The sequence below is a fragment of the Daktulosphaira vitifoliae genome, unplaced genomic scaffold (genome assembly GCF_025091365.1).
Source record: "Daktulosphaira vitifoliae isolate Bord-2020 unplaced genomic scaffold, ASM2509136v1 Scaffold_4, whole genome shotgun sequence".
Lineage (NCBI taxonomy): Eukaryota > Metazoa > Arthropoda > Insecta > Hemiptera > Phylloxeridae > Daktulosphaira > Daktulosphaira vitifoliae.
The window spans coordinates 22,908,516-22,924,730 of NW_026099575.1; the positions used below are offsets into that span (position 1 = coordinate 22,908,516).

The window sequence follows — 16,215 nt, forward strand, 5'->3', positions numbered from 1 at the left end:
ATAGTAGTATAACGTGACAAAAATTATGTAATCATCTTATTACTCATATTATTGTTTATTAAAAAAAAATATTGTAAACTTTGGTCGCAATCAAAAATATGTCAATAAAATATCTGGACACATTAATGATGTTGATCTCATAATTAAATTTAAAAAAGTATAAAAATACGGGTTAACGTGGTATTAAAAAACACTTGCGCATAGAATCTCTCAGAGTCACTTTCTTCATCAGCATTATCAGTGTGAAGAGATACATTTTAAAAGAAAAAAGACTCCTTTTATTTCAAGAAAACTTATTCAAAGGTAAGCAATAATGTTGGATATAAATTTTAATATAAAGAATAAAGTAAAAATAAGTACTTTTGGTAAAATTGAATCTATATAGAGCAGATTTCGTTTGAGCTGTTATTTTACGGTTCGCGATTGCTCTGGATTCTTGGTAAATTAAAACTTATATATATATATACATATTTGTGGTAATATTTCTTTTATTTGTGATTATGTCAGTAAAGAAACCTTCGGAACACTGACCCCGATATAAAAAGTAACTCAAAAAAATAAGGAATTAGGCTTAAGATAATAAGAGTCTCAATTATTTTAATATCTGTTCAAACATCTATATCTATACAGATATCATATACAGGGTGGCCCACCACTCACTGACAACTTAAATAACTTTTGATCCAGTTAATATTTTTAGTTGAATTTTTTTTTAAATAATAGTTATACGTTAGGTCTATAGCTATATCTCAATAATTAATTTTTTTACATTTTATTAAAAATATTAATTATTTTTAAATTTTAAATAAAATGTAAAAAAAAAATCTAAGATAGCTATTTTGTAGAGTAGAATTTAAGAAAAATTTTAGTAAAAAAATATCTTATTAATATTCAGTAGTAAATATTCTGTAGCGTTTTGAAGTTTGTGAAAATTTGAATTTTCATGTACTATTTTACGGTATTAAACATTGAAATACGTATTGAGAAAAGGACAGAAGAAAACGCTATCTTTTCATGATTACTGTGTATACATATGATGATAGTGTGTATACATTACAAACTTGGCATAAATACCATGATAAGAAATTAGATAAGGCAATTATTACTTATCACTCTCATTCAAAAGTATATTGAAAAGATAGCGTTTTCTTCTGTCCTTTTCTCAATACGTATTTCAATGTTTAATACCGTAAAATAGTACATGAAAATTCAAATTTTCACAAACTTCAAAACGCTACAGAATATTTACTACTGAATATTAATAAGATATTTTTTTACTAAAATTTTTCTTAAATTCTACTCTACAAAATAGCTATCTTAGATTTTTTTTTACTTTTTATTTAAAATTTAAAAATAATGAATATTTTTAATAAAATGTAAAAAAATTAATTATTGAGATATAGCTATAGACCTAACGTCTAACTAATATTTAAAAAAAAAATCAGCTAAAAATATTAACTGGATCAAAAGTTATTTAAGTTGTCAGTGAGTGGTGGGCCACCCTGTATTTTATTTTTGTTCTTTTAATAATTATTTCATACTTTTTAAGTTACAACATAGTAGTTATAAGCTTTGTATTCTTATTCGCTTTTGATTTAAATTATTTTACTAGGTTATAATGTTTTAGTAAAAACGGGATATGTTTAGTTAACTATTTATATTAAAATTTTAAAACTATTTAAGAAAACAAAATTCAAATAATTGTAAATCAAATGATAGTAATTTAAAAAAGTCCTAAAAAAATTATATTTATAGTTTTGTTTGATCTCCAAGAAACTCTTTTTAAATTCTGTTTTATCACTATTATTTTATCCCCGTTAGAACTTAATAGCAAAATAAAGTGCTTTGTTTGTTCGAGTTCCTAATGATATATTATTTAATATGCAAATAGTATTCCCTAAACAAACACTGTGTATTGTGAGTTCAAAATACACCTGTGTTCATCTGATGATTATTGATCGACCTATTCGAATATAATACTCTAAGTAAAATTACATGATAAAAATAAAACTATAATAATAGTAGGTTACATCTTTATTTTTTAGTGTATGTAGATAATATAAAATTTATTGTTGGGTAAAAACAGTGATAATTTCTTTGATGAGGTAAAATATCAGTGTTGGTAACATATAGACAAAAATAGTATTATCTTTTATCTTAGATAGATGACTTTATAAATGGTTATCTAAATGTCATCTGGGTTAATAAAATTATTTCTAGGGGTAGATTTTAGATGTAGAGCAAAAGGGGTGTGCAACGAAGAAGAATTCTTATTTGTGAGTTATGGCTAAAATAGAACGTAAAAATGAATAAACACTCCCCACTTCTTACCTTTTCTAAATCGTTAAATTATATCAAGAAAGTGGTGTAATGAATTTTGATGAAATTTATTAAAATTCTCAAGTGATTTCATAGAAAAAGTATTTTCTTAATTAATTTGTAATGATTTTTAAAGTTCACAAAGCGTTTTTAATGACCTTACAACCAATGTAAAATGAGATTGAATTACTATAGTTAAAATAATGAAATTTGATGGTGTGTCATACTTCCACACAATCTAACTGATTGATCTAACACAATTGTTATTGAAGAATAATTATATTGGTGTTTTTCAAAAAGCAGAATGTTTTAACACCAAACGACAGATAGTTTCAAATTGTTGTGATGTCTGATACTTCAACTAATAATATACACGTGTTATTTATAAATTACTCTAACTTTTAATTCTTAAAGCATCGTTGACATTTATAACGAATATAATATCACAGTAAAATGTCAAAAAAAAATAATTATACGACTAAGAAATATATCTGGGCTATAAATTATTTAATAAATTAAATATTGATGACAGGTAACTGAGTATACTTTTGAAATAACTATAATTCAGTTTTACATTAAAATCAAATATTTAAAATACAGAAATAGATGAAAAAAGTAACTTTTCCATATTCAATGTAATAACCAAAAAAGGGTTTTATCTCGGCTGTATATTATAGCGCTGTTACTCTTGTCCGGGAAACGAGTTCTATTAATGTATATAACTAGGTTTCGTATGATATATATATACGGTAATCGTTTACTACTCGTACCCGTTAAAAGTGTACAACTATCCCTATACGTTTTCGGTTCGGATATTCGGGCGTGTTTTGGTCTGTTTTTGATGTATGGTCTAGTCAAGTCATAATATGGTTCGTGTAATAAATTGTTTTACCACGGTTCGGTAGTAGTAGAATTTGATGCAAAAGGTTATTCATAGTGGTAGGTAGGGAAATTACCGAATACAATGTATGTATACATTTTAAGAGAAGCGAATCTTTTGCATATTCATTACTCATTAACAAGAACGTTTTAAATTTAAAAAAAAACCTACTCTAAAAAAATCTGTTATGAGAAAATACACTAAAAAAAAACATTAATCAGATTAGAATTGGTATAAAATCAATTTCTTAAGATAATAAAATACAATTATTGTTATTTTTGGAGTCGGCGCCAGCCACAAACTAAGATAAAATGAACCGGATATGACAGAATTGTCGGCAACGGCGAGTGCGATCAAATTTTTCTATAGAAATTCCGCGCTAGCGACAATCATGTTTTCAAAATAAAAAATTTTAAAAAACAGATTGGAGGAATGGTGAAAATACATATAAAATAGCATGATGGCACTGTTACTTCAAAGTTCTTGTTTTTACGGGAAATGTATAACAAAACAGGATCACCTGATATGGCATCGCGACCAGTCCATTTTATTGTAGTCCGTGGTTAACAAAACTGTAGCTAAGTACGAGTGGGTATCTATTTAATTTTACAATTGACAATTGACGCGCGGTGTTGAACAGTATCGGGCACAATGATTTATTTATAAATAAATACAAAAATTTGAGTATCCAAACGATATTGAAAGTCAACGATGTCTACCTTCGTTCGGGTTATTCATTTATGCATGTTTCCCTCCAACCATCACAGTGTATACTCTGAACCGCGTACTGTTCAACATCAACATGATGATACACGTTTGTTAAATGTAGCTGGCACAGACTCTAAAAATAACTATGATTATATATTATTATCTTACTAAATTGATTTTATTCAGAGATCAGTGACAGTAGGTGAGGACATGATAGGAAAGGTGGAAAGTTTTAAATATTTAGGATCAGTTGTGCAAAAGAGCGGTGGTATTGACGAGAATGTAAGACACAGGGTTAATACTGGTGGTTGAAGTGGAGAGAAGCGCCTGGTATGTTATGCGATAAAAGAATTCCAATGAGGCGAAAGGTAAATTTTATAATATTGTAGTGAGACCAGCTATGCTCAGAGTGTAGGGCGGTTGATATGAAAATGAAGCAGTGATGAAAATGCTTAGATGGATGAGTGGAGTGACTAGAGAAGATAGGATAAGGAACGAACATATAAGAGGGAGTTTAGGTGTAGCGTCAATCATGGATAAGATAAGAAAAAATAGACTTACATGGTTTGGTCATGTTAAGAGGATAGAGGAATCGGAAGCAGTGAGAACAGTAATGCAAATGAATTTTGAAGAAGAAAGAGGTAGAGGAAGACCAAAAAAGAGATGGAGGGATGCTATTGAATGCGATATGAGGACGACTGATGTGAGCATAGATGATGTGGGTGATCGTGTCAAGTGGAAGTTTAGAATAAAAGTTGCCGACTCCAAGTAGTTGGGATTAAGACGAGGAAAAATAATAATAAGAAGACTAAATTGATTTTATTCTGATATTACTCTGATTTATATATAGTACATTTTTTCATAAAAAATTTGTTTGAATAGATTTTCTTTTGTACATTTTAGCTTCGATGCGAAGCTGAGAAGGTATTAATTTTACTATTTTTTTTTTTTGTGTCTGTGAACGCTCAATCTCAGCTCTCGCTTGACCGATTTTGATGAACAATATGTCAAAAGATCACAAATNAATTGTTTTGATTAAAAAACTAAACCACTGAACCGAGTTTAATGAAATTTTTTTAAGACAAATGTGAAACCATATCCATTTAAATAAAAAAAAAATTCAAATGGATTTAGAAATGATGGAGTTCTGAGATAACAAACATAAAAAATAAAACCGAATTGATAACTTCCTCCATTGTTGAAGTTGATTAAAATATATAATAAATTATTAATATATTTCTAATAATATGTGCAAAATACTCGCTGCTATAATGTGTTATTTCCAATGTTGTTTATATAACATAAATATTTAAAAGCATAAAAGCTTACTGGATATTCAAATCCCACAAAAGTTCTATTTATCATTTTATTATCTACAAAAATAATATAACAATATTTACGTATTATAGTAAGCAACAATGCGTAGCACTTGTTTTTGTAAAGCCAACTTAATGCCGATTTTTCTAAGCATTTGTAATAATTTAACTAGTTTTAAGTTTACCTTCTATATCAATATCGGCAGGAGTTAATATTAGCGGTGTTGCTCCTTGAAGTTTTGTATTTTTTTCATTGGCCCCAGCCGACATGTTCGACTCTATACATAAAAAATTTTTTTGGAAAATGGATGATTAAGATTAAAATAAAACGTGAAATATTAATATAAATCATAGATAACTACTTATTGTTAGTATATTATTGAACGTCATTAGTTTGCATTCTAATATATCTGATTTTAATATGAAATATATTTAAATACTATTATTTATAAGAAATATTAATAATTTAAAAAGCGTGTAATATGAAGTTATCTTCATTATCAAGTTATATATATATATAACTTGACTGTATACATATACTTTACACATGTTCCATACTCACTCTATGTATTAAAATGTTATAACTTGATAAGAACTTATCTTAAAATTATTGTCAACCTATCAATATATTTTCTAAGAAAAGAACTAGAAAATATCTATTTTATAATTAAAAAATTAAAATACATTTTTTTATTACAAGTAATAAATAATAAAATAATGCTTTGAACATAATCTTAGAAAGCATTATTTAAAAAAAAAATTAAAATGAAATAATATGTGTATCAAAATTAATAAGTTAGTTAATCAAATATATCTGAGACATTTCATATAAAAGCGTGTCTTCAATCAAGCCCAACCATTCCGCTCTAATTCGTGTGCTTAACACTTACAAATACAAAACTTAATTATTGATCTATAAAGTTTAAAAGACCTATAAAATAATTGGTTTTTCTTTAAAATTATTATAAATATATTTTTATATTGAATTATCATTTCACAAATTTATTGATTTATAGACTACATGTCGTTTTTTATTAAGTAATGATTATTATGTGTGTCTAAATTATTTTGTCAGGTCGAATACTACCAAACAGTTAGGAATGAAATTTATTACTAACAATAATTGATTTTCAATAGAAGATGCTGTCTTTAGGACAAAGTAACATATTCGTTTATAATACCAAACTACCATATTTTTTCGCACTACTTAGAAATAAAAATAAAAAGATTAAAATATTTTTGAAAAATCATCAAGCGTACTACTGTATTATTAGTTCATTAAAATGTTAATTAAGGCAGTGGTGTATTACACATAATTCAAGTCTGAGTTAAATTATAGATTTTCAAAAATATTTATTGATGTTATATATACACTATTTAATTATCTCATTACTATGTAATATATGTATTTCAATTAAATTTCTAGAAATTTGCCACCTTTTTTATTCATAATTTATAAAAAATGTTAAATTATGGTGTTTAATTATTTATTTTTATAAACACTTACAAGAATATAAGATTAGTATTTTACTAAATATGTCAGCTACAAATACTAAAATATAATTTACCAGGCAAATAAACACATAGGTACTTTTTTCAAAGCATAATAACTAAAACAATGCCTATGACAGCAAATTAGCGTTGAATAGTTAAATAATTATATTAAAAATTATAAATTATAAACAGACAAATCAATTAACACAACATCTAATAAAAAAATAATTAATTAATATGTTTTAATTTTGGTTTAATAGGAAAAATGATTACAATTTTATTGAGTTGTTTTTAGAAAATGGGAAACTGTATTGTAAAGTTGTTAGAGCAAAATGTTTAAATGAACAAACTTTCAAATAACTTCTCAATGTTGAACACAACACCCATTAAGGAAGAGAATACTCCAAATAGCTTTTTCGAAATACATTTATAAGCGATGCCGTTGTTGTGTAGTGTAGAACAATAGCTACTATACCAAGAACGAAGAGTTAAAACTTGAAGAGAACGAGTAGTGAAATGGTAAAACTTAATATTATACTTCCTTGGTGGCTCTATCCCAACATCGTGGGGTCTACCTATGTTTTTTGTTTTAATGAACTCGTATAACAATTCACATATTAACTCTTTATGCACTTTATGTACCTAACAAAATTTATTGAAACAGTCGTAAATATGTCTTTGGCGGAGAACACGTATGATATGTACACGTACGCGTACGACAAACGTCAGGATTACAATGAGTTAAACTATTTAGAGTATTTGCAGATACGAGTAATATGATATCGTTTTCATGTATTTAGTTTTGTGCTTATGTTTTGAATTTGTTGTAGTTTGTTTACGAAGTGGTAGTTACAAGTCTGAAGATGAAATTATCCATAGTTATTTATAATTAAATCAAAGATGATTAACTAAAGAAAATAGTAAATTAAGATCTCTTAAATAAAAATGTCCAACTTTTCAGACATTTCTCAACAATATATCAACTATTTAATTTCTGAAAATTTTACAACACTAATTGAAGTGAAAACGAGTGGAATCGTCCTAATTATTTATGACGAATCATATATACATATTTAAAATTGACAGGAAACTGTTATCACTTAAAATATGTAATCTATTTAACATCATTACTAGCGCTTGGAAATATCATTGGATATAATTTATTTAATTTTTTTCCACTTGTCAAAGATTTTGAACTGCAAGAGATATATAGTAGAGATGTATATGACACCGATAAAAAGACATGGTTTTATACAGTAGTATATTATGTGAATAATTCTGATTAACCATAGGATAAAATATGAGCTTTAAACGCTCACTAAAACTAAAACTTAAGTATCCGTTTCTTTTCTTTAGGTTATTTCGTTACCAAAAGTTTTACCATAATAAGAATACAAAACTTCGATAAGAACTGATGAAGAAATAAAACTGATAATTAATATGTAAATTGAATTAATTCTGCAAGAGCTAAAACCAAGAACATTATAATATTTATGTCTTAAGTTTTCAGTAAATTGCTGATAAATGTTATTTTTAAAAATAAAATTTTTTGATAATTTTATTTTATGATCAATTAAAATGTTAATGTTAAATGAATTACATTGTAAATATATATAACAATTTGTTTAACATCACTAGCATAACTATAATTTATATTAAACGTCGATTAACTAAAATATTCTGGTTTAGTGTGATAACTCATATTTTTTCAGAACAAACATTATGTTAATATAATATTAAACACATTTGTATGTTGAGATTGCGAAAAAACTAGATACAGATATTTAAAATCTATAAGCATAAAAAATATGTGTATGCTGTTTTTATGTTTTAATTAAAATATATTACATTCATTTATTTTATTTCGCGTGTCCATTGTCAACCATCTCGTTTAAAATTGTAAAAAGTGTATAAGTATCTTTATCACTACTCCTGCAGGGGTAATAGAAACATTTCCTATTTTTATTTCATTTTTGTGATCGAGAGGACGTTTGCCATTGGTCAACAAAATTAATTTTTACCACAGTATACGCATAGCTAAACGAAAAAAGCCATAGGTATGGCAGATGAAAGGTTTTAATTTATTTTTTACATTGTCTGTTGGTATTGTTAAACATACTTGGATATTAAAGCTGCTACCCTAACTATTGTTTGCTGATTTCTGTTTGCAATATTTTGAAAATGCGGTCACGCATTTTAAACCTTTTATTGATCCATTGTGTAGTGCTTGGTTATTTAACACAGCAATTAGCATATCAAAATAATAATAATAAGCAATATTTGTCATCATTTATTCGATTTTTTCATTTTAATTGAGTTTAAATAATGCACCTCTTCAAGTTCATAAAAAATGTAAAATTATAGATAGTTATATAATTATTTAAAGCATTAGAGTTTATTGAAATTCTTTCGTTAATTTAAACTGGATATTTACTCGTTTTAATACTGTCACTAAATTACAAATATTCATAAAGTATTTGTCAACTATTTTTGAATAAAATATAATATAGATAATTTTCCATAAAAATTCTTGTATCAAAGTAAAATTTTGCTGCTTTTTCAATAAAATTATATATCGGTAAACAACTTTATTAATTTATGGTACGTATAATATACCTATATATATATATATAATATGGTATATAACTGAATTTAAAATTTTAATTAACAATTTTTTGACAGAATTATAATAATATATTTAAATAAAATTAATCAGTTAGAATTTGCAATATTTTAAGGACTGAAATACTAAAAAGTTGTAACTCTTAACTTTATTACTAAATATTGGTCTTACTGTGAGGACTTTTGATTATAAACCTCGTAGATGACAGCCATTTAACCATAAATCAATTGGGTCATGATTTAGATGACATATCCAACTACTTTATAATGATATTGTAATTTTGTTTCATCTCAATAATCTTTGAGATGTAAAATTGCTGTGTCATCACAGTCATTCATACTTTATCACTTAATTATTAAAGAATTCTAATGATGATTAGAGAAGTTAGTCTCACTAATATATTCAAATTTTGTTTTATTTTAATTGTCAGTATGTTAAGTATTTGAAATTTATAAAAATATATAAGTAGATACAATGATAATTTTTGATGACTTTAAATATATTTTTGAACCCAAAACTCATTAGATACATGATTTGTAGTCTTGTATTTATAATTATGCATCGTGAAACTTCTTTTCACAGAATCAGAAAATTTTTTTTGGTAAAAAATATATTTCTTTTAACTTTTTTATTCATAATTATTCAATTTAAGTCTTGGAATATTAAACTCGATACTATCAATTTTTTATTATTACATAGTATTTAAAAAATTTAACTTTAATATTGATATTCAATAAAAAAAGCTGACTTTATTATTATAATTATTTTTAAATTGTGCTGTATGTAATTGTGCAAAATGATAAACTGGTAAGCAATTTTGCCAAACTTATTATTTTAATTTTTATAGTTGAGCAAACTATGTAACTAAATATGGAAAAGAATATTAATATATAGTTATTGAATATGAATTTAAAAATAGACTAAAGATCAAAAATATTAAATATTAAAAATAATGTGGTATAATTGTTTTAATGATTTATTATCAAACTTTTGATATATTTAATGTTATACATTTTTTAATTAACTTTAGTAGTAAAACAAAAATATTAAACTTTTCTAATTTGGAAGAACTATGTATTAAATATTCTGTTATTATGAATGAGAACATTTTTATTTAATTATACAACTAATAATGCGACGAGGAAATTTAAATCAAAGGGCATATTAATCTACAAAATTTTGTAAGATTATGATTAACTGATATTAAATATTGCGTATAATATACAATTAAAATATTTAGTGGTAAAAATCACTTTTAATAAAATCATATATTGTTCTACAAATGTTTATTTATGTTAACGTATGAATTGGAACAGATGTTCTATTATTAAAATTATTAGTTACAAAGTATTAATACTTTGATTGACTCGTGAATTGAAAACATTGTGATTTGAAAATAATTAATAATATTTTAAAAATAATTTAAGTATCACAGTTTTTCATAGAATTAGAATATTATATTGATAAAATTCTCCAGGATTTGTTTAAAAACTTATTTAAAATATTAAAAAATTATTACATATATGAACGCTTAATATTTGATTTAAGTTATAAGAAAAGTAAAACAAACACAAAAATGTTACACTATGTGAAAGTATTTTTAAGTTTCAACTCATCAAAATTATTGTTCAATTTAAACAAACGTCAACTTGTTAAAAATTTGTAAAGAATTCATCCTCAGTAAACAGATATGATATATTAACAGTGTAATTTTTGTATTCAATATTAATAAGTGATGAGCTTCATTTGAAGTATTCACCAGCAAAATTGCTAATTAAAATCTCAACAATAACCCAACATGACGGATACTCAGGAGCCGAGATAAAAGAAAATTTCCAAGAAAAAGGTTCAAACTTATATTCAGGCATTTTGAGATGCAAATTGATTTTTTTGGATACACTTCATAAAATAGTTTATGTGCTAGTTGAAACTTCAAACACCGATTTATTGTTTGAATATAATACAGGAAGCATAATTTTTTCAAAGAGATGCTGTGTTGTCAGATATTAATAATTGTGACATTGGGTGCGGTGATGGCCGAAGCCAGTGGGCCACTTCGAATGCAAACTGCGTGGACGATCAATAGCAGGTATGAGCGTAGAAATTATGAGAGTTGCGATTTTTATTTATTTTTTACTTACACTGCTATATTATAAATATGACGCAGACAGCACTCGCTCACTTACACACGCGCACGTGCAAGCAAAAATCCGACTTTGATCCGAACTTACGTTTCATTTTGGTTTATAGGGAAAACGTAGGAACATTACTACACATTCGCGGTTGGGTTGGGTCACTTCAGCATTATTCCACAATCCACATTCGCGTTCGACACACTAAAAAGCGATTACCGTTCACATGTGTTGTGATTATGAAAATCTAACGAAAATATGAGTATTTTTAACGATAAATGACTAACCGTTTGTATCAGGGGACGTAAATATAGTGTCTGGGGGTTTGTTGCAGCGTGTGTTGACCGTCCGACGATTTTTGTTGGCTTCAACACGCAAATCTATAATGTATAATTCAGTGGCGCCTAACAACCGTCGTTCGACGTCATAGTCACAACCCTCAGTCCTAGTAGCCGGACAAAAGAAGGTAAATTCGACCATAAAAACGAGCTACCAATTACAGCTAAGAGTGGATTTTTACATCATGTATTTTTACACTTATTTTTGTGTGTAAAAATAATAATTGGTTTTTATATTTTTTGTACTAATAATAATAACTGATTTTATATAACATAAAATATTAAAATATATTATCTTTATGATTTGTTTAATACTCTCAAATAGATCAATTCGATAAAGATGTTAGTTTGGAGCAGTTAAATATTTTACAGATTACATCGTATAATAAAAATTGATCATTTGTTGTTAATCTTGTTTAAAATTAAAAATACTTAACTGAAAAAGTCACGAAAAATTATAAAAAAAATCGTGTATACGTGTTTTGGGAATAATGATACCATCATCACAACTAAACGTACTCATATTTATACTTTATATATATGTATGTGTTGATGATGATATCATTGTTCCCGAAATACGTATATGCGATTATTTAGAACTTTTTGAGTTAAGTGTTTTTTTATATGATCATCGATGTGAAGCTGAGAAGATTGATTATACCATGATGTATTTTTTTTTGTGTCTATCATATAAATACTCAGCTCTTTTAGGACCGATTTCGATAATCTATACGTCAAAGGAATCCGATTTTAATTGTCCACGCATGAAATATTTTTTTTCAATTCAGGTTTTGTATATCTGCATTCTTTAAATCTATATCAAATTAAAGATTTTAAAGACTAATATATTATTAAAACATTCATTCCGAAGATTACAATACTATGAGAAATAAATATTACAATTAAAAGAAAAAAACTTTATTTTCAATCAAGCAAAAAATTTAACAAGCATTTAATATGATGACGAAAAACATTGTCATCAAGCTAGATGTATTTAAATGCTAGTTTAATACTAAAACTTATTATTTTTAATAAATAATATATTATTACTTATCTATTATTAAATTTTTTTGGTGGGTTAAGCTACTACTTTTACCATGAACTAGTGTAACAATCAAAATTTACATTCGTTTTATAGGTCATTCTAAACATTTTAAACTGTTTATTTATGTTTTAAGTTATTTTTAAATATGTTTTTAACAAGCCTAGGAAATAGGATAGATATATTAGCTATGGTAAAATTTGATGACTGTGGTTTTAATACAGTTTCTACATTGAACACGTTTTACAGAATTACTTTTGCAAACGCATTATTTTTAGTCACAGTTCTAACATCTTGTTCGTCAAATATACAAAGAAATTTCGTTGAAAATTAAATGTTTCTTTAATGAGCAAAACATCATTTAAGTGAGAGTCAAATGACGCATTACATACACTTTTCCGGTGCAAAGCGTGGATCCACGAAAGATTTTAGGATCTCAACTACGTTTAGTAATTTTCAAATTTAATTTCGATCTTATCTTAATGATTGCTTATTATATTAATCGTTTTTATGATTAAGTGTTCTGAATATTTACTTATAGTACATTTATAAAACTGCATTATACATAATGTTTAAATCTAAAATATTTTCAAAAGTTTTACTTTTTATAATAATATCCCAAGATTTGAACCCTCGATAAGTAGAAGTCGTCAGTTTTAAATTAATTATGGTATTGTTGAAGAACATATATAAATACTCCTAAAGATTTATTTGTTTTGAATTATTAATGTTCGAATAAGTTATAAAAATTTTAAAAATATCAAAATTTATGATTCTGATAATTATAATTATTTTAGGGATTAAATTAATCGTCTAAATGTTTAACGTATAGATATCGTATTTGTTTAGAAAATAAAATAGTTCGCTTATTATTGGTCACATGCCATAGATAATTCACCTCCAATAATATTAACCGTAAATCGAAGGCTTGCAAAATTCATGACACGTAGATGGCAAAAAACAAATAATACTCTATGATTTCGGAATCTGGTGGTGTGCACAAACATAGATAAAACGTAAAAACAATAGAAAAATATACTTGATCCACGTCATTGTATAACTTTATACATCTGCAGATTACTTGTAAATGTAACCAAAGTGTAATATTTATTTTTATATAGTACTTTATATATATAGTGTGTCCAGTAAGTAGGGAATCGGTTAAGTTGTTACAAACAATAAGAAAATACATATTAAACTAGCTTATAAAATAAAAAATAATCAAATTAAGAAAATAACTGATCGATAACTACTTTTGGACCAGTAATTCAGAAGTTATTAACAGTTTAAACATATGTGATAAACGAAAACATACGAATTTAAATGAAAATATACAAAAAAAATAAAAATAAAGTTGATACGCCTATACCAATTAAGGGATGGACCTAATCATTATTTATAGATAAATTAAAATACATATATAACTAATAAAAACTAAAAAAATAAATGTTCAAAAAACTTTATATTTATAAAGAAATGGAGAACATTAAAATGGCTAGCATTAAAAAAATCACCTTGCATATGTAAATTAGAAGTTGAAACCTTTGAGATTTTTATGAACTAGTTTTAAAAAGGTTATTAAAAAAAATTTAATAAGTTTAGGGTTTTTAACTTTTCTATTTAAGAGTTATAGGCTAAAGGATTTTAATTTAAAAAAAAAATTTATTTTTTTTTACATTATTATTTTAAACACCCTAGGAGTGATCTTGGAAATAATCTGTTTGTCTCTAAAAAATGAATAAAATATAAGTATTGTACTATTAAACATTTCTATAATATACTTTAAGCAATTAAATCAGTTAAATCAGACTATTTATGAATAATAACTACTTCAATAACTTTTTTAGTTATTTATGATTCACGTGAATACCTTTAAGTAATGATGTAAAAAACAATAAAAATCTTTTTTGAGATTATTTTTTTAAATTGCATTTTATTATATTTTATATTATTGTAAAATGATTACGAATTTGAAAACAAGTAAAAAATGTCCAAATTTATCTAATAAGCTTCAAATATTTCGACCAAAGAAAGTAAGAAAAATAGTTACTTTAATAAAAATTTACCAACTGTCCATTTTTTGTATTCAATTATACAAACACTTTATACTTTACTATTTAGAAGTAACCAAAATTATACTTGTAATGTGCGCAATTTGCGGTAATTATATGGATTAGTTTTTAAATGAGTTTTCGATTACTCCAAAACTACTGGATTATTTTGGAAATGTTATTATTTTAGGTCCTTGAATATCAAGTAAATGTTTAAAAACAATAGAAATGCAAAAATATTGGAAATATAAAAAAAAGTTAAGAAACCATAGAAATAATAAAAAAAAAAACCAACACAGTAGGGTCGCAGCACAGTAGGGATGTGGTATAGTTGGGTCCAGTATAGATTTAATATGACAGTGATAAAAATCACTATCATAAAAAACGCTTCGATGCAAATCTGTAGATAATGTTTAATTCTAAGAAATTGGTGGATAATTACAAAATCAACATCAACTTCTATTTCCTTATTTATATCCTGATTACAAGTTTTATGATTTATAAATGTAATATATGAATATATATATTTATAATATATAAAGGGATAAGGTTTTATTTAAAAAAAAAGTATGTCGAATGAAAAAGATATATAAATAGTATTTATCGCAGAAAAAATTTTATTGATCCATATATTTTTCAAAAAGTCATAGCATTATAAAATTAAAAATTTTAAAAATAATTTTTTTAAAAAAATCTAATTTTTTATTAATTTTGATGTTAGTTTTCACCATGAAAACAAACTAAAGTCTGAAAATTTTCTTTTTCAATTTAAATTATATTATATAAACTTTAATTTTAGGTATATATAAAAGTGTCAGTATTTCCGAAACATTTTCAAAAGTTAAGTTGAAAAAGTTAATTTTTTGTGAAAAAGTTGACATTTTGAATCTTCCTGTGGGCAGGTATAAGGTCAGATTTATAAAAAATATTATATAAAGGGATAGGTAAAGACATTAAGCATTTATAAAAAAAAAATTATATTGATATGTTCATTTTTAAAAAAGTTATAACAGCTTTTTGTAAAAAAAATTTCGAAAATAAGAGTTTTTTAATTTTTTTAGATATTCTTCCCATTTACGGAGAACGAGGAAAATTTTTTCAATTTTTGAGGATAATGTCATCGACTAGATACGATTTTTGATCTTTTGACGTATCGTTGAAATAAATCGGTTCGATGATAGCTGAGAAAATGTGTTAACAGACGCGAAAAAAATAAACCCATTATAATAAAAATAATACATTTTCAGCTTCGCATAGAAGCTAACAAATAATAAATAAACTATATAAATTATAACAAATTTAAGTTAAAATT

At 25.3% G+C, this 16,215-nt stretch overlaps 1 protein-coding gene and 1 long non-coding RNA gene across 8 annotated transcripts in view; one reads left to right on the forward strand and one right to left on the reverse strand.

Annotated features, from left to right (window-relative positions):
* LOC126903727 (solute carrier family 12 member 6) overlaps nt 1–16,215 on the reverse strand; it is a 170,516-nt gene that overhangs the window by 92,939 nt on the left and 61,362 nt on the right. For 3 of the 5 annotated variants that reach the window (XM_050682149.1, XM_050682151.1, XM_050682148.1), the window contains exon 2: nt 5,409–5,501. The exons of 1 other annotated variant lie outside the window; for it this stretch is intronic. In XM_050682149.1, coding sequence (XP_050538106.1) covers nt 5,409–5,501 — 93 coding nt within the window. Of the gene's footprint in view, nt 1–5,408; nt 5,502–11,481; nt 11,757–16,215 lie in introns of those variants that run through there. One more of the 5 variants, XM_050682154.1, reaches the window with a different exon arrangement.
* Nucleotides 60–8,172, forward strand: LOC126903750 (uncharacterized). 3 transcript variants are annotated; one of them, XR_007703587.1, is made up of 4 exons: nt 60–303; nt 6,978–7,488; nt 7,548–7,985; nt 8,074–8,172. It is a non-coding gene; the product is annotated as an uncharacterized LOC126903750 (long non-coding RNA). The 3 variants fall into 3 exon arrangements; XR_007703585.1 differs by having other exon boundaries at nt 6,978–7,985; XR_007703586.1 differs by having other exon boundaries at nt 7,013–7,985.